We start from the raw sequence: 18,850 nt of genomic DNA, 5'->3' as shown, positions 1-18,850 counted from the left end.
AATATTTGTTGGGCTCAGCATTGAGGCACGTGTCTTGCAAGTTTGGTAGCTTGGGCCCAGGGCAGGATATTTTTCTCTCGCACATGGTTACGTCAAGTCGTCAACCAAGGTACTTGCTTCTTTGGTTAGAGATTATGACACGTGTTGGGCTAATTTTTTTCAATCATTTGATTTAATCAGTGGTTCTCATTTGTCTGACATTAAGGCGCGGTTTTTTTTTTCCCTTTTATGTTTAAACTAGATGAAGCTCGTGTGATGTACGGTTTGTTTGAATTTTTTTTTTATTTTTTTTTTTGGTATTTATGAGCTAAAATTTGTTATATATTTAGATAAAATTCCTAATATTAAAAGATAATATTTAATATTTAATTAATTTAAACTTAAAAATCTCATTCGCCAATTTTGCTTACGTGGCATTTGAATTATTTAATTCTAAAAGAAATTAATAATCTCTTATTTAATTGGATAATACTAAGATTTATAATCCTACATGGCGCGCTAAGAAAATTAGATCCTACGTGGCTTTCTAAAAACTCGGGGAAAAACTCCCTTTTATATATATATATATATATTAGATTAAACTGAAAATAGACGAGGGAAGATCGAAGAGAACTCATGACTATTTTACGTGAAGTTTCTTGATGTCTTCTGCTAGAGTGCTAGCCAGTATTCCACATAACATTTCCGGTTTAAAATACTTAACACATTTTTAATCCATTTTTATAGAGTAAGGCCTATTTTGATTTACTTTGTAAACTTTAACTTTATTAAAAAGCAAATTAAATAATCCCTACTCATTAGGTTTTAGAGAACCACGTAGGATTTTGTATTACGCCATGTCACCCACTCAATGTCACGTGGTAAGATTTGAACATGCAACCTCTAATTCTAAAGTTGAGCATCTTACCACCAAGCTATAGAATATGTTATGCTACCTTTCGAGACAAATTAATATATACTTCGTATAACAGATTATTTACAAGAAAAAATTTAATGACTCGGGGCATCGCCTGGGCCCAAATACTAGTTTTATTTTTAAAAAAAAATGCTAAACACAAACAGCAAATCCTTTAGCCTATCCAATTCAAAAAGGAAAAAAAAATGAAGTTAAATATAGTATACAAATTTGAAAAAAAAAAGTAAAAATGTTTGCGTATTAAAAATCAAACAAGATCTAGTGTTTACAGATTTATTAAATAAATTATTGAGGAATAAAAAAATTAAGTGGGTCCATAGCTCAGTGGTAGAGCATTTGACTGCAGATCAAGAGGTCACCGGTTCGAACCCGGTTGGGCCCTGTATTATTCTTTTTTTTTTTTTTTTTTTTTTTCACTTTTTCCCAGACGTTAAGGCTTAAGACTTCTATTATTGGCTTTATTGCCCATTTTTCCCTTAAATAACTCACTGCAAACATTTGATTCCACATTCAAGTTTTTATTACCCCATATTTAATAGTTCAAAATCATAAAATGTGTAATTAATGTTTCATCCGTTTTTTCTTTTAATTATTGTACCATATAAGCTGAACACAATAAATAAATTAAAACGTGTTTTAATATATCAAATAACATAAAATAAAGATCGAATTAAAACTTAAATTAAATAGTTAATCTCAAATTAACTATGTTAAGTTCAAGTTACCATACAAGTATAAAATGGTTAAACTATATAATTGATCAAGTTGATTAAAATTAACCTTGCATTATGAAATTTAGAATGATCGCAGTAAAATTCAAACTCAAAAATATGTACGATGAAAACCAAAAAATATCTCCTTCTTTTTATTTCAACATATCGCCTTTTGATCTACCTCCTCCCCCAATCTATTTATTGTTATTCGAATGTAGACATACTATTAGTTGATGATCAACACAATTCGCCTAATAAGCTTGACTTTTAGTGTAAGGAAAAAACAACCTAAGACCTTACCATCTATTGATCTTGATGAATTGAATATTCCCCCTCAGTTTGTAAATTTGTTTCCTTTATCTACGTACATGAAGGATGTCGAAGCAGCTAGTATTGGCAAAGGTTTAATTTTTTTTAGTATGATGGGGTGCTATGTTGTGAGAATTGGGGGTGGGGGGGACTAGTGCATGTCTAATATTGTCCTAATGTAATAACTAACCTAAGAATGTGATAGATCAATATAAATATACGAGTATAGGGGTAATCATGTAGAAAGTCAATACATTTGTGGACGTTTAAAATAAAGTAGCTCGATCTAGTGGAAATTTTACATTTCGATCAAACCCCTACTAAAAGCATTTAAGGGTGGAGATTTCCTTACGCTCTTGTCCTCCCCTCCTCTATAAAGGACTTAGCTTGCTAATTCGAATCGGGTGTACATATGACTATATGAGAGGTCCCATTCAATAAAAAGGGTTTTTTTTTAGTCGTTGTAGATATTGCAATTGTTGTTGCTTTCAATCTCTTAAACAAAAAATGTACTCTCCTGTCACGAAATGAATGCCACGATGATTTTTTTCTTTTCCGTATCCTTAACTTTGATGGTAGACTATTCCAACATAATAAAAATCATATTTTATCATAAAATATACTTGCAATTAGGTATTAATTCTTGTTCATATTTACTGAACAGAGCTGAACTGAATATTTTATGAGAGAGGAAAACTAGGAGCTGAATAGGACTGAACTGAAATTAAGTTAAAATGAATAGAGTAATAGACCCTTAGTCTACACTCGTTCATAACATGATTTTTTTTTTAGAAATCTACGTACTGTATGTGTATTATTGTAAAAGTTAAAAACCGACAGATATAAATATTATTGGGGATGTAGCTCAGATGGTAGAGCGCTCGCTTAGCATGCGAGAGGTACGGGGATCGATACCCCGCATCTCCACTTCTTTATTTTTTAATGTTTAATTTTTTTTCCTTTGCTCTTAAACTAAAATAAACTCTTCATCAATAAGAAATTCTACTATTGATCTCATGATTCTCATCTATCAGTCAATAATTCAACAATTTTCAATTTTCAATCTTCAATCTTCAATTTCATCTTCTGTTATGATTCTTATGAACTACAATAGCAATAATCAACCTTTAATTTTTTCAGTATGACAAATTATTCCGCCGCCTCACAATCTCCGCCGGCGACGGAGGAACTCGACCTCGACTCGTTTCTCCGGCGACACAACGCCGCATCCTCCGACGAAGACGACGTTGGAGACAATCAAATTTCCGACATTCTTCATCGTTCAATCGACGACATCCTCAACGATTCCTCTTCGGATTCCGATCACGACGCTGTTTCTCAAACCAAAACCCTAATTTCCGACAATAAACACTTGAATTCGACGCAAAGTAAGTATAGTTTGATACAAAGGTTAAAATCCGATGAATTTTCTGGAAGTTCTAGTAGAAGACCGCCGATTCCGCCGCAGAATTCGCGGAATTCGTCGATTTTCGGCGGCGGAGTTAGTAGGAAGCCTGGGGCGGCGTTTGCTGCTGCTGCTGCGGCATCGAGGAATGTTCGGATGCCTCGTGCTGCGGTGATTAAGTCGAGGAGAGCTTTGAGTGTGAATTTGGAGGGGAAAGTGTCGGATGGTGATGAATTGTTAGGGTTTGTTAGGGATGATGTGAAATCTGAGGGTTGTGATGGTGATGGCAATGTAAGTGAGGTTGTTGGAGAAGTGATTGAGGAGAGGGAGGATGGTGGTGAGTCTGGCACTGTGATGGATGTTGGAAATGGGGAGATGATTGCTTCACTGGAGAAGCATGAAGTTTCGGAATTCGAGGATTCGAGTGTCGAACAGGTGATTGAAAAGAGAGAGCATGATGATAAGGTAGGTAGTGAATTAGAGAAGGATGGGGAGTTAGTGTCTTGTTCTGAGAAGAGTGATGATATTCCGGAGTGTTGGGATGTGGAGAGGATAGATAGTGTGGATTTTGGGGAGAAGAGAATTCGGCATTCGTTAGATGATGAAGGGAAAGAAAGGAATGAGGAGAAGAATGTGGTAAGTGTGCATGAGAATTCTGTTGATGAAGGAGGTGGTTTGTTTTTAGAAGTTGAGAATGAGAAGAAAGAAGAGCAGGATTTTGGGTTTGGGGTGCAGCAAGTACAGGAAAGTGAGAAGAGTGTGGTTGTTTTGAGTAGTGATGAATTTGGTGCTGGAAGAGATGAGGGCTCTGTAAGTGATGAGGTTAAGGAGCTTGGGCTTGCTGAGGATAGGATTGCTCAACTAGAGAGCGAGATTGATAGTACAAAGACAGAGGAGAAGTTGCTTCCTGTTAAGAAGCAATTAGAATTAGCTGAAGAACTTGAGATAAAACAAGCTTCTACGGGTCAGGACTGGGAGGAAGGGGCTGCTGCGCAGCCTATGAGGTTGGAAGGTGTGCGCAGAGGTTCGACTGTTCTGGGATATTTTGATGTAAATGCTGATAATCCAATTAGTCGAGCTATTAAATCTCAAGCATTTATTCGTGATTATGGTACCTCACAGGTCATTGCAGTGCATCTCAATTACATTGCTTTGGGGATGTCTAAGGGTGTCGTCGTTGTTGTGCCAAGTAAATATTCTGCACATCTTCCTGATAACATGGATCCAAAGGTTCCTGCTTTATCTTTCACCTCAGTGTCTTAATTTATTACGTTTCAAAGTTTTACCTTGAGGGATGCCTGCTTAACTTTTGTTTCTGTTACCTGTAATATGCTCTGATGATCTATGAATTTGTTATGATCTATGTACCTTGTTTAATTTATTGTGAGTGTGAAACATTTTTTTTTTGTTTGCTTACCCTGCAATATGATAATTTTGCATGTAAAAGAAAATTTGATTTCATATTTGGGTTCATTTAATGCTCTGATCATACTTCTTTCATTGATTTGAGAAATTTAATGACCTAATTAGCTATTTCACGAAGGAATCCTTTTGTCTAACATCCTATCGTATATTGTATTAACTTTTTTCAGATGTTGTTGCTTGGTGCACATGCCGACCGATCCCAAGTACCTGTAACTTCTATTTGTTTCAATCAGCAAGGGGATCTTCTTTTAGCAGGTTATGGTGATGGTCTTATTACATTGTGGAATATACCTAGGGGAACTGTAGCTAGGGTTGTAACTGGAGAGCATGCCGCACCTGTGGTACATACACTATTTCTAGCTCAGGATTTTCAAGTGACTCGCCAATTTAAAGCCGTTACTGGTGATTGTAAAGGACATGTTCAGCTACATGAATTCTCCTATGTGCCAATAATTGGGGTGACTGTCAAAACAGTGGTGAGCACTTTTTTTTTTTCCTAAAAACATACGTATTTGTTCAGAAACTGCCTAGCAATATTTATTCTGAAATTAGTTCTTGAAAACTGAGGCACATTATTGTGTCTTCTTGAATTGATGGACAATTGACATTTATGCTGTTGCTGAAACAGTGTCTTCTTGATGGTCAAAGGACAGGCACAGTGTTGTGTGCCTCACCACTTCTACCTGATGAATTTACTTTCTCAGGCAATGCCATAGGCTCAGGAAGCAGCATAGGTGGTGTCATGGGTGGTGTAGGGGCAGGAGCCCCTTGGAAATTCTTCAATGAAGGTTCCTCCTTGTCTGAAGAAGGTGTGGTCATCTTTGTCACCCATCAGACTGCTCTGGTGGTATGAAGTCCTCAGATAACTGGACAAATTCCATGTGCTATTTATTTATACATGCATGCTGGCATTCCTTTTAGTTCCTTTTCCATTACGTTGAAGTGATGAGTATGGATGCAGGTGAGACTTAAACCTAGCTTGGAAGTCTATGCACAACTTTCTAGGCCAGAAGGCGTTCGGGAGGGTTCTATGCCATACACTGCTTGGAAATGTACAACAAAGTCACGGGGTTCCTCCACAGGTATGCAAAGATGGCTTTTTTTTACTATTGTATGACAGGTGGTTAATATGTTACATTATTGCAGAAAATGTGAATCCTGAAGCATTGGAGAGGATCTCACTGCTTGCTATAGCATGGGACCGGAAAGTTCAAGTTGCCAAGCTAATAAAGTCAGAACTGAAAGATTCTGAAAAGCCAGAACTTAAAGAAAGTGGAAAGTGGTCACTTAGAGTGTGTGGAAAGTGGACTCTTGAGAGCGCAGCTGTAGGTTTGGCATGGCTTGATGATCAGGTGCATGTCTCCTCATTCAGAAGGCTGTTTTTAAAATAAATAAATAAATAAATAAGAGCATTTTAGGCATATTTTTTTAGTTCATTCTTTGTTGTTTGAGGCATTTATATAAGTGGAGTACTGGCCATGGAAATTGCTGGAAACATGACTATTTTTCTGGCACAGATGTTGGTGATTCTTACATTGACTGGTCAACTTTGCTTGTATACAAGAGATGGGACCTTGATCCACCAAACTAGTTATGCTAGTGATGAAACTGGAGGAGATGATCTTATTTCATTTCACACGTATTTCACCAATGTGTTTGGCAACCCTGAGAAAGCTTATCACAATTGTCTAGCAGTCAGAGGAGCATCTATCTATATACTTGCACCCAGGCATGTTGTTGTTTCTCGCCTTCTATTATGGCGAGAACGTATTGAGGTGTTGCGCAATGCAGGAGACTGGATGGGTGCCTTTAACATGGCTATGACATTATATGATGGTCAGGCTCATGGTGTTATTGACCTTCCCAGAGACTTGAACGCTATACAGGAAGCTATTATGCCCTATCTGGTGGAGTTGCTCTTTTCATATGTAGATGAGGTTTTTTCCTATATATCAGTTGCCTGCTTCAACCAGATTGACAAAGAAGAGGCGGATAATTCTCTCACAAGTAGCAATATTGCATCTTCTGAAATAAAAGAGCAATTTACTCGTGTTGGTGGAGTAGCAGTTGAATTCTGTGTTCATATTAGAAGGACTGACATTCTTTTTGATGAAATATACTCAAAATTTGTAGCAGTTCAGCATAGAGGTATGTTGATACCATGGTCTTTTTAAATATATTCTGCAGTGTGTTCCAAAGCTTCTTGTTGATGGCTGTTCATTGTAATGTTATGCTGCTACATGAAATGTACTTCATGCACAGTTAACGTTCATGTTTGCTTTTATTGTCAAAATTTTACTACTTGTGAGAAGAAAAATGATACACATGAATTATATATATTAATGTAATATGATTATTAATCAAATATTACTTTTATAATAAGTTAATCATTATAATTTTACTTAAGAATAAGGTCAATGTAGGAGATGCAACACCACAGTTTTTTGTGGACGGAAGATTTTTTTCAGCTGGAAATTTCAGGCTTTCTTGCAATAAACATTTTTTCTTTGTTTGCTAGTTTTTGATATTGTGCATACAGGTAGTCGTAAGTTGTAGAATATCCTAGAGTTGGTTTTGGAGACTCGAGGCTTTGTTTCTTGTTCCTGATGTATTGCTGCTATGTTGAATTGCAATATTATATTTGTTTACTTATTCCTTTCTCACCTCTGTAAAAGAGAAAACAAAATGTGATACAAGTTCAATGTTTAAACTGGCCTGGATAGTAGTATTTTTACATTTGCTGTTTTTTTTTTTAATTTTTTTAATTTTTAATTTTTAATTTTTTTTATTTTTTATATGAAGATACATTTTTGGAGCTTCTGGAACCCTACATATTGAAGGACATGCTTGGATCACTGCCTCCTGAGGTATTCCTAATCTAAATTTAATTACCTTTTCATACTTAAAATTGCCTTTCCTTGAGAAAAAGAACTAATAATCTTGACTGATCTTTGTTCCCTTCATTAGATTATGCAAGCACTAGTAGAGCACTACAACAGCAAAGGATGGCTGCAGCGAGTGGAGCAATGTGTTCTTCACATGGATATTTCATCCTTGGATTTTAATCAGGTCATATCCATTTTCTATCTTGCAGATAGTTGAAGCATTTAACTTCATTTGGTAGCTTATGTTGTCACAAACCAGATCTTGTACTGATTTGAATTGCAAAAAATTTAGGTTGTGAGGCTATGTAGAGAGAATGGTCTGTATGGTGCCCTGATATACCTTTTCAACAAAGGGTTAGATGATTTCAAGACTCCTTTGGAAGAATTATTGAATGTGTTAAGAAATCATAAAAGAGATGCTGCTACTGCTGCTGTTGGGTGTGTAGCTTGGAGATGCATTCCCTTAATTTTGTTATACGTTTTGAGTATTATCTATCTCTAATAAAATTTTAAAATGCAGGTACCGAATGCTAGTTTATCTGAAGTACTGCTTTTTGGGCCTTGCTTTTCCACCAGGTATATGTTGGTTGATTATCTGCAGGGTTGTCATAAAAATGTACTGAAGAAGATTGGGTTGTTTTTTCTCATTTCTCATTGCTGTTACGTAAGGTTTCACCTCCGTGCATGGCTGTCACTTACTTCAGTTATTGTATCCAGACTCTGCTGAATGAATGATGTCGGTTTCCTAATATTCAGAGATAAAATTAATGACAGATATAGTGTAACAAACATGGATATTTTTATTATAATCTTCTCTTGTTTATTTATTTAGTTTAACAGTTGACATCCTCAAGAAATTTCTGGGGAATTTCCAACAACCTTGTGATGTTTTAATGTTTCTTCTTCCCATTTGGCTCTTTTTATTTTGAGTTTTTGCCTCTGCTGTGTGGTTATTTATTTTTCTTGTGATCACATGACTTCAACCATGTATCATGAAATATATCTGTGTCTATTTTGCAGGACATGGAAAACTCCCTTCTGAGCGGCTCCCTTCTCTTAGGATGGAGCTTTTGCCATTTCTGCTGCAGGATTCTGGTGGCCCAAAGTCACAGACAGGCACAAGCTTAACTTCAACTGGAGCTTTCCTGAACTTGCATTATCTACTAGAGTTGGATACAGAGGCTACATTAGATGTTTTAAGAATGTCGTTTCTGGAGTATCAGCAATCCAAGCTTGATGATTCTCTGCCTAATTCTTCAGATGCTACTGATGACAATCCGATTGATAATGAATTAATTGCTGGTGATCAGGATATGCTGGTTCAGAAAATTGTTGATGCTCTAGTTATTGTTCTTGATGTAGATATTTCTCAATCAGTCAGATCTATGGGCAATGATGATGTTAGCATGGTTGTATGGCCTTCAAAGAAAGATATAGGTTACCTCATTGAGTTTGTGGCTAGTTATGTTGCATCTAAAAGGGCTAATGTGTCAAAATGTGTGTTGAGCCAAATATTGGAGTACCTCACTTCAGAAAATCATCTTGCACTTGATGACTGTGAACAGAAACATGAATCTAAAAATAGAAGGGAGAAAAAAGTACTTGCTTTGTTGGGCGCAGTTCCTCAAACAGAGTGGAATGCATCCTATGTCCTGCATCTGTGTGAAAAAGCTCAATTTCACCAGGTGTGTATACGCTTTGTGTTCTTTTATGTGGTTTCTAAGAAAAAAAGAAACATGCTTGACAATTGAAATTACACTATTTAGCTTTATAGTGCTGAATATCTTCCTTATTCCAGGTTTGTGGCTTAATCCACACCATCAGACATAATTATCTTGCTGCTTTGGATTGTTATATGAAAGATGTGGATGAACCAGTGCACGCATTTGCATTTATTGATGGTATATTACTGCAGCTCAGTGAAACTGAGTCTGCTGCTTTCCAATCAGCAGTTATATCTCGGATTTCAGAGCTAGTCACTTTGAGCAGGTAGATCTTATAATGGATTTCTAAAATTTATCTCCCTTTGTTTTGTGGAGCATGTGAAATTTTTTATGTTGTGGAAGTGAAATTGTGCTTTTATTTGCATGGTCAAAACAGCCATTTGTTTGCTCTTTAGCTGAAAAAAGAAGTTTTGTTTGTTTACTTATTGTTTTTCATTCTGGCATTTTCAGAGAATGCACATTTTGCTTGGTGATTTATCACTTAAACATAGAAAGGGGACATATACTCTCTAATCTTCAATCAACCCCAAGAAGCCTTTTCCTTTATCTTAAGACTCTTTTTGAGGTTTATCATTCAGGCACCCTCAACTTTTCTTGTATAGAGGGGGATAGTATCTTTGATGGTCCCTGGGGCAGACAAAATGATCGGAATATTACTCTGGATGCTTACCTAGAAAGAATTTCTGAATTTCCAAAAATAATACAAAATAACCCCGTTGAAGTGAATGATGACATCGTTGAACTATACCTCGAGGTGAGTCTGTTCACACATCCTTCCCCTTATATTTTATTTGTTTATATCATTTTTTTTTTTTGGTTGGGGGGTTGGGGGTGAGAATAGAATTTGTGGATTAATGAAACAGTTGCTTGCTTGCTGTGGCCTGTGGGTCTTAATGTTACACTTACTATTATCTGCTCTTCAAGCTGTTGTACATACTCTCATAAGGTGCCTTGATGTGAGTTATCTGCTACATTGTTCTTTTTTACAATTACTAGAATTCTTCAGTAACATAAATATCAAAAATATTTAACTCAAATTTGGTTAACATTACTAAGTTTCATATGCTACCCAACTATTGCCACATTTTTTCTCTGCATCTACAGACTGTTCTTTGTATTGAAGCTACCTTCAGCACAAAGTGTTCTGACTCCCATATTTTTGGTCCTGCTATTGTCCTAACGCTTTAACCAGATCGTTTTTTTTTTTTCTACAGCTGTTATGTCAGTATGAACCTGATTCAGTTCTTAAGTTCCTAGACACTTTTGAAAATTATAGAGTTGATCGCTGTTTGTTGTTGTGCCAAAAATATGAAATCGTTGATGCTGCTTCGTTTTTATTAGAAAGAGTGGGTGATGTTGGAAGTGCTCTTCTGCTTACCCTCTCTGGACTCAATGATAAATTCATCATGCTTGGTACGGCAGTGGGAAATACAATTTCAGACATGGATGTAGGCAAATATATACATAAGGATTGCTTTGCTGCTGCTTTTGGGTTGAAAGAGGTGGGTAGATTTTGTATTTTCTATATAAAAATGTTCTTAATATTGTTTATTGTATCAAATAATAATGTGATATCTATTTCCTCGCAGGTACAAGACATTAAAAAAGTACTACATTCGTGTATTGGCCTTTGCCAACGCAACTCGCCTCGTTTGAATCCGGAAGAGTCGGAATCGCTTTGGTTCCATGTTCTAGACTCGTAAGTTCTGTATCCTTTTGTCTATTAGCAGCTCATAATTGTTTAGTTCCTTGGATGCTTTTTTTCCCTTGAAAGTTGATTGTTGTGGAAGTCATTTAATCTTTCTTCCCATAGACATATGACTGAACAGTACAGCAATTAAGATTACATAGTTTTTTATCATCACACGACAAAATTATTTTCATGGCACTAAATAAGTGTATAGTGTAACTTATATTCCTGCATCTAGGTCTATTTCCAATTTGCTTCAGTGTCTCAGTAAACACTACTATGTATAAGAAAAGATGAGAATTTTCCCTCTGGATTTTAGATGGAGAAAAAAAAAATTTAATTACGTGATGCATGTAAATGACTAAATAGTTTTAAAATAAGTGAATTGGGACGTCCCAAACAACACTTGTCAAAATGCAGCGGGTATGGGAAGCTTAGCCATTGCAGGGATAATATAATTAATCTAAAATTTAGATCTTTGGAAAGATATTGAGAACAAGTTGCAAACAATTAACATATCAAAAGCAATAGCATGTTATGCCTCAGTTGAGTAAGAGTTGGATCTGAGTTTTGTTTGCATGAATTAATAGATTAGGAGAAAGAGGATGAACAGAGAAATTTACAGATTATGTTGTATGGTGGAGCTTAGTGGACTGGGAGGCTGAGGAAAGAGATAGTGCACTTAGAAGTATCTAACTATCTATTATTTTGGATTTTTTTTTTTTTTTTTTTTTTTTTTGGGGGGGGGGGCTGGTGTGGTGGTGGGGCGTTAAGTAGTAAATGGGTTTGTTGAGAAGAAAAATGAGATAATTATTGCAATTAGTAATTGTGATAAGCAATGATAGTACAAATGTTATATTTTTTTTTTAAGGGAGATGATAAATTAAAGAAATACTTTAAGGTCTTAAAAAAAAATGAAAATATGATCCTTAAATTTCTGAAGAAGCTTCACATGCTATCTGCTAGGTGGTAACTATTTGTATTTGCTCTCAGGTTTTGTAGACCCTTACTTATTTCTCAAGGTAACTCTGAAAATGGCATTGTAACTCAGTCTTCAAACTTTAAAGATGACTTGGAGGCCAATTCGATTTCATGGACAATTTACAGGACTCAGAAATGTGCTCCTGTTCTGAAGAGAATATTTTCTGAATTTGTCAAGGAAATTGTTGAGGGGATGATAGGATATGTTCGCCTTCCATCTATCATGGAAAAGCTCCTGTCAGATAATGGAAGCCAGGAATTTGGTGATTTTAAGCTGACCATATTAGGAATGCTGGGAACATACAGCTTTGAGAGGAGGATTCTGGTAAGTACATCTTGCCATTTGAAGTATAATTCTCGGTTGTTGAATTCTTATTTATGTGGCTGTATTAAAGACATTTACTTTAAAATATTAAAAAGAGTAAGAGTATTTAGAATTTTGAACTGTAAGGCATAAATTTTGTGTGAGACTATTAACGATTGATTCTTTGAGTTTCAGGTGTTGAATTGTATGTTAATAAACCCTCATCATGTATTAGGTGGCCTAGTAGATAGGATCATTTATACTACTGACCTATGGGGATATAGCACCTTGAGTGGAGATAGCTAGCCCACTTACATCTCTGTCGGCTTTAAAAATCTTTTTTTTTTTAAATAAAAGTATAAGGACAATAAATGTAATTCTATCACAGCATCACCTGTGGCTGCTGTCCTTGTTTACACTAGCTTCAAAAGTGTGAACTTCTGGGGCCATTATGCTTCTACCTTTTTTTTTTTTTTTGGTGGTGGGGGGGTTATAAACACACGTGACTTTTTCATTATGATTACAATACTGACTTCTCTTTAAATTCGCTTTTCACCAATATTTATAATGGTTTCAGGATACTGCCAAATGCTTGATAGAGGATGATACATTCTATACCATGAGTTTACTCAAGAAAGGTGCTTCAAAGGGTTATGCCCCTCGAAGTCTTCAGTGCTGTATATGTAATTGCTCCTTCAAGAGCTCTTCAAATTCTGGAATCTGGGTGTTCAATTGTGGTCATGCAACCCATATACAATGTGATGTTCAGGAGAATGCTACAAGTAGTCAAAGTTCCTCTGGTGGATGTCCAATATGTGTGCATAAAAAAAAGATTCGGAAAGCAAAAGGTAAGATGGCAGAACTAGGTTTAGTGAGTGCTTCACCGTCTACATCCCGACGAGCGCAGAGCACAAGTATTCTTCACCCTCATGAACTGGATGTATTTGAAAACTCCACTGGCCCTCAAACTTCAAGAGTACGTATTTTGTGTATTTTCTACCTCTTTAAGTTTATTCTGTTCTATTTCTATATGATAAGCTATCAAAATTTAATTGGAGCTGTTTTTGTGGCCAGTTGGCAGTTGTCATGAATCTGACCTTGCAATTGCACAATAAGAACCACAATTAATCAAAGTTCCCGTAATAATTACACCTACCATGTAATTGGTCCTGTGCCCATGCAAGGATCATTAATAAACCTCACTTAAGAGTTCCATCATGAAATATAATACCTTCGAAAAAAATTATGATATATTTACCTACTTGAGGCTGTACATCTTGAACAAACAAATTCATACCCTTTTTTTAACGGGAAAACAGAATTTACAGCTATAGTACTCATCCTCGCGTAAATCACTCTCATCCATGTTTCTGTTACCTCTTAATCCATTGAATTTCAAGAATTATCTTCTTATCTAGAAGATAGTTCCTCCAAAAGATTTCCAATCCCAGCTACACCTTCAATAGCTGTTACGATCCTTCTCTACTCATCCTCTCCAGAATCTCTACAACATAATTACTTTATAACTTCAAAAGTATTTATTACTCATTTACATTTACACTTAATCATTCTCATCTAGGTTTATGTTACCTCTATTCCCTAAGCATTTTCTATAACAGTGTGTGTTTGGTATAGTAAATAGCTTATCTGTTTAGCATTAATTTTGCACAGTTTGATTCGTTCACTGGCACTCCAAATTATCTTATCCTGTCTTGCTATACTGCAGTTTGAGATCTTGAATAGTCTTCAGAAGAACCAGAGATTGGTTACTTATGATACGATGCCCCAGCTGAGGTTAGCACCTCCATCTGTTTACCACGAAAAAGTAAACAAAAGAAATTATTTTACAGCAGGGGGAAGTAGAGAAGGCTTGATGGATTCTGAAAAGCCTAGTAGAAATAAGCAACTCCGAGATCTCAAAGTAAAAGGCTTATCAGTTAGGTTCCCTCTCAAATCAAAAATATTTGGTAAGTTTATTGTTTATTACTCCATATACATGTTTGTTGGCTATTTTCGCTCCTAATGCATGGTAAGAACATGCTGCAGGCAAGGAGAAGACTCGTGTCAACTAACCATGCTGCTGGTGTTGGGATCAAGCTCGGTACATTACACTGGTCATATTGATTATTATTAAAATTTTCACATATTAGTATTTACCTTCTCATTACTCATTTTTGTTTCAATATCGTAGAGAGTAGACTTGTTCTTAAAATCAATTGTATCCCTGTATATAGCTATTCAAGTTAGGTATACTTATACACCAGATTTTGGGAATGAATACATTGTATTAGTGTTGATTTTCTAATTCATTTATTTATGGCAAAATTTTCACTTTTGTGTTTTAATTTTTTTGGTAGTACTCGTAATACTCTTCACTTCTGCATTTGCAACCTTGATTTCTGATTAAATGTTATATGCTGCAACTAGGTTTTGACCTGTCGTTCTTGTGGAGCAGGTTGTTCATTTTGACCTCAATCTTGTCAAAGTAAATTCCTCCCCTTTCTACTTGCAGCTTAATATTGGAAGCTCACTTTCAATCTCTTCTGCTATCGTATTGTTTACTATCCAATTTATGTAATGTATATATGCTCTTCATTGTAATATGAACTACTTTGATCCAAGGGTTTTTGTAACCTGTAAATGTCGTACTTTGAATACTAAAGGTGTTCTTTCTGTGGGACACATAGTAAACTGATCCCTTACTCCTCCAGTCCTGTGTGCACATTGTAAAGAGAATAAACGAGTTTGCCGACCTTGGTTTGAGCTAGTTGGACAGCCAATTTCAGCATGTGAACTTATGAGCCGAAGTCAATGAACGCTGAGTACTTGTATTCAATACAAGTACTCATCTACTAAATAAGTTCAATTCCGCCAACTGAAAATACCTCATTTGTCACACAGCTTCATTGCCTAAAATCTCTGCCACCATGAATCCATAATCCATAATTGTGTAAATTTTAAGTCTGAACACATAGTAACAATTTCAGTTGATGATAAGATTTAATGGCTAACGTAATAAGTAGAATTGATTCACTAGCCGTATTTTCACAAAAATTGTCAAACAAATAAAAATTCACAAATTGCGTTTTGCACATAGGCAATGTTGATATGGATTGCCTTTCTGGAAAGTGGAAATACACAAGGGCAAAGAATTACTGCGTAAATAAATTCAAGCACAAATGCAACATGAAATTACCCTAAAATAAGGAATCCACCATATTTATGAAAGGGCCAAAAATCACTAGATTACTTTGTATTCAAAAGAAGATGTCTCCACATAATAGTAACAATAGCAAAATCTCAACATGTCTGATCTCCCAACGTACACAAAGGAAAATTAACATAGATTTCTCGAAAATTGTAACTAATGTCTTCATACTAATTAACTACGACAACGAAAAAGACAGGTGCCTTGCAGCTTAGTCGAACAAGCTGAATCCCATGTCATCATCACTCTCTTCCTTGGCTTCCTCCTGAAACGATAAAATATATCAAACATATTAGCCAAAATTCTATAAGCATTGCCACAAGGAAAAAACTAACAAAATAAAAATGTAAATACCTTCTTCTCTTCCTTCTTCTCTTCAGCAGCAGGGGCAGCTGCAGCACCACCTGCAACGGCAGCAGCAGGGGCAGCACCTCCACCAGCACCTACATTCATGATAAGGTCCTCAATGCTCCTCTTCTCAACGAGCTTGGCAAACAAATTTGGCCAGAATGACTCGCATTCAATGCCAGCTGCTTTAACAAGAGTGGCAATCTTCTCAGCCTGCAAACAAAACATAAATCTCATTAGCACATATAGCTATATAATTCATGAAAGCAAACAGCTGCTTGACCAAAAAAATATCAAAAATTGCCAAGAACATGATACAATGCTGAACAACTTGGTAATAGAGATGACCCAACAGTGCATTATTCTATAATACCAGTTTGAATTAATTTCAATAAAGTAAAGTGTAAATTGTACACCACCCCAAAGAGGAATTTCACTTCTAACTTGCAACAAACAATTAATTAAACCGCTAGAATCCTCCTACCAACAACAGTCCATACTCCGAATATTATACTAGATATACAAAGTAATCAATTATGGGGAGAACTGGAGAATAGTACTCTTGCAGCATATAAAGAAATTAGATCACTAAAGAATAGATTACTGATAATTCAGTGAAACCATTACCGGTATCCTATCCGCAATATCTCAACAGATGCACTCAACGAAGACAAACAATTTGCAAAAGTTCTATATAGCAATTTCAACATAATCTAAATGTTTTAACTCTAGCAAACTGTTGAAGCCTTGAAAAGTTGTTAATTCTTCCAATAGATATGAGTAATAGATAGGTAATAAAATCAGCATAACCTAAATGCTCAAACCTAATACTTCAGTCTCAATGCAAATTGTTAACACTTTCTTAATACATACAAAGGAAGAATAAAACTTAGAATTAAATTCCTGCTTAAATCAACCAGTTAAGAGATCTTAGAGTATAAGAAGATCCAAACAGGTAAGAATGTATAACACAAAACCTCAAATTGACGAGCAAAACAAAAGAAAATACGAAAACCTAACCATTATTAGCTCCAAAATCATCAAACCAAAACACAAGTATAATAAAATCAAAAAATTGCAGAAAATTCCGATTAAAAAAGCAACAAAATCATCGTAAATCAAATCAAAGTCTTCCAAATTTTAAAACTAAAAATTATTATATACAAAAAACGATGAATTGCGATCATAAAGTACTGTCAAAATAACAAAATCAAATCGAAAAATTAGGAAAGGATGAGAACATTACAGTGACGGCGACTTCGTCGTCGTGGAGGATAAGAGCGGCGTAAGTGCAAGCGAGTTCTCCGACCGACATTGTTGCTTTAGTTTTGTAACGAAAAACACAAAAATCTCTGCAACAACAATTTCCAGAAAAAGATGAATAAGAAGAGAAATCAAAGAAACTGAAGATTAAATCGAAGAAATTGAAGAAGAGAAGAGAGAGAATTACCAAAGGAAGAAGATGAATGTTACTGCTTGCACGCGGCTACAATGGAGAGTCTAAACTAGGGTTTTGAAGAAAAAAGAAGTTAGTGGCTATTTATAAGATGATTTATCAGGGTTTTTCTCTTTTATGCGGTAGGTCTTCTTTTGTGCTCTGGACTTTTTAGTAAACCAGAGCCCATTAAACAACGTTTTGGCCCATTAAAATCTTCGATGACACGTCATTTTTTAAAAAAATTATTTTTTTTAATATATGGAAAACTATCCAATTGAGTTTCATTATTATGGAAACATATTAAACAGAATCATTGGATGTTCTAACAATGATAAAATTTGGTTTAGCATATGAGTACAAACAATGATAAAATTTGGTTTAGCATATGAGTTAATATTAATGTATAATAACTCTGCGCATAATTTAGATTAACAATAAGGTGTGCTTGGAAACCTGATGTACAACTATGCTATTACAGTGAGAATAGATGTAATAGGTACATGTCCAATTTCCAATTCAAAAGCTATACTTGTTGCTATCTAGTCATAAGGTTGAAAATGTTATTTGAAGATAGGATGAGGTAGATGGGAAAAAATAGAAAAGGATCAACATCTACATACGGTTTGTCCAAAATTACTTTAATGTCTTTAAGACAATTTTGAAGGATCTAGATTACAATGTAGAGAAGTTCCTTAAGGTTAAAGATTTTGGCACTTCAAGTAGGGATCAAAAGCAACTCATTCTATAGGCTAACATTTTTCAATGATTAGTTCAATAAGTTGGAATTTATCAAGCAATTCACAACACTACAACAGCATATGTTGAGCTGACGTTTTTGTTTTGTCACTGGTATAAGGACACAAATGAAGGTCAAAATTCATGGCTAATTTAGGGCATACCACTATTCTATTGTATTGTTTCAACTCCTATAATGTTTATTTTATAAGTCACTTAAAACAGAATAAACTAATATTTCCTCCGTTTTATTATAGTTGCAACAGTTTGACTTTTACACTATTCATGTGTCTCACGTTGACTAGCTTTAACGATATATACTTAAGTAAAAAATATAGTCATGTGGGATCTGGTTAGATTCATCTCGACTTATACAATTTTAATATCGAAGGTTTATAATTTTTACATATTGGTAGCTAAAGATATTAACGATTGAAAACATATATCGGCAAACGTGAAAAGAGAAATGTTGCAACTATAAAAAACAGATGAAGTATAACTTTCAATTACAAATATTTAACCCTTATAATTTGATTGTAAATAAATTCATTGTTATTTCGAAACATATTAGTAAAACAACATCAAGCATGATACATTTCAAAACTTTGATACAGTATTTGTTATCACAAACTTTTAATTAAACCCGGTTTTCAATATTTTAGTGAAAATCGAAGAAAGAGCAGGTGTTCAGTCAAAAAAAAAGAAAGAGTTGGTGGCCCAGAAACTAACTTTCTTATTTTCTCTCTCCTCTTATTCAAGGGCTTCACTT

The 18,850-nt window shown here is 35.2% G+C and overlaps 2 protein-coding genes and 2 non-coding genes across 6 annotated transcripts; 3 read left to right on the top strand and 1 right to left on the bottom strand.

The window, feature by feature from the left end:
• Window positions 1-1,226: 1,226 nt before the first annotated feature.
• On the top strand, window positions 1,227-1,298 carry TRNAC-GCA (transfer RNA cysteine (anticodon GCA)). The gene has a single exon. It is a non-coding gene; the product is annotated as a tRNA-Cys (tRNA).
• Window positions 1,299-2,792: 1,494 nt separating this feature from the next.
• TRNAA-AGC (transfer RNA alanine (anticodon AGC)) lies at window positions 2,793-2,865 on the top strand. The gene has a single exon. It is a non-coding gene; the product is annotated as a tRNA-Ala (tRNA).
• A 106-nt stretch (window positions 2,866-2,971) lies between these two features.
• LOC145613485 (uncharacterized) lies at window positions 2,972-14,649 on the top strand. 2 transcript variants are annotated; one of them, XM_081668600.1, is made up of 19 exons: window positions 2,972-4,573; window positions 4,936-5,244; window positions 5,397-5,615; window positions 5,730-5,850; window positions 5,915-6,120; window positions 6,286-6,916; window positions 7,571-7,635; window positions 7,736-7,837; window positions 7,946-8,091; window positions 8,174-8,229; window positions 8,674-9,338; window positions 9,452-9,642; window positions 9,828-10,131; window positions 10,592-10,879; window positions 10,967-11,076; window positions 12,061-12,373; window positions 12,930-13,328; window positions 14,079-14,319; window positions 14,399-14,649. In XM_081668600.1, exons 1-19 carry the CDS (start codon window positions 3,080-3,082, stop codon window positions 14,422-14,424), a joined length of 5,886 nt encoding a protein of 1,961 aa, XP_081524726.1. In that variant the 5' UTR covers window positions 2,972-3,079; the 3' UTR covers window positions 14,425-14,649. The 2 variants fall into 2 exon arrangements, with proteins under 2 accessions (XP_081524726.1, XP_081524727.1); XM_081668601.1 differs by lacking the exons at window positions 12,930-13,328; window positions 14,079-14,319; window positions 14,399-14,649 and having other exon boundaries at window positions 12,061-12,089; window positions 12,175-12,340.
• Window positions 14,650-15,571: 922 nt separating this feature from the next.
• On the bottom strand, window positions 15,572-17,482 carry LOC145613499 (large ribosomal subunit protein P1-like). 2 transcript variants are annotated; one of them, XM_081668617.1, is made up of 4 exons: window positions 17,359-17,482; window positions 17,155-17,260; window positions 15,915-16,121; window positions 15,572-15,825 (listed from the first exon to the last, which is right to left on the bottom strand). In XM_081668617.1, exons 2-4 carry the CDS (start codon window positions 17,221-17,223, stop codon window positions 15,772-15,774), a joined length of 330 nt encoding a protein of 109 aa, XP_081524743.1. In that variant the 5' UTR covers window positions 17,224-17,260; window positions 17,359-17,482; the 3' UTR covers window positions 15,572-15,771. The 2 variants fall into 2 exon arrangements, with proteins under 2 accessions (XP_081524743.1, XP_081524744.1); XM_081668618.1 differs by having other exon boundaries at window positions 15,572-15,822.
• Window positions 17,483-18,850: the final 1,368 nt, after the last annotated feature.

Source organism: Chenopodium album, chromosome 25 (genome assembly GCF_948465745.1).
Source record: "Chenopodium album chromosome 25, dcCheAlbu1.1, whole genome shotgun sequence".
In the NCBI taxonomy this organism is placed as follows: domain Eukaryota; kingdom Viridiplantae; phylum Streptophyta; class Magnoliopsida; order Caryophyllales; family Amaranthaceae; genus Chenopodium; species Chenopodium album.
The sequence above is the reverse complement of the archived record's forward strand: the minus strand, read 5'-3'. Positions and strand labels throughout refer to the sequence as shown.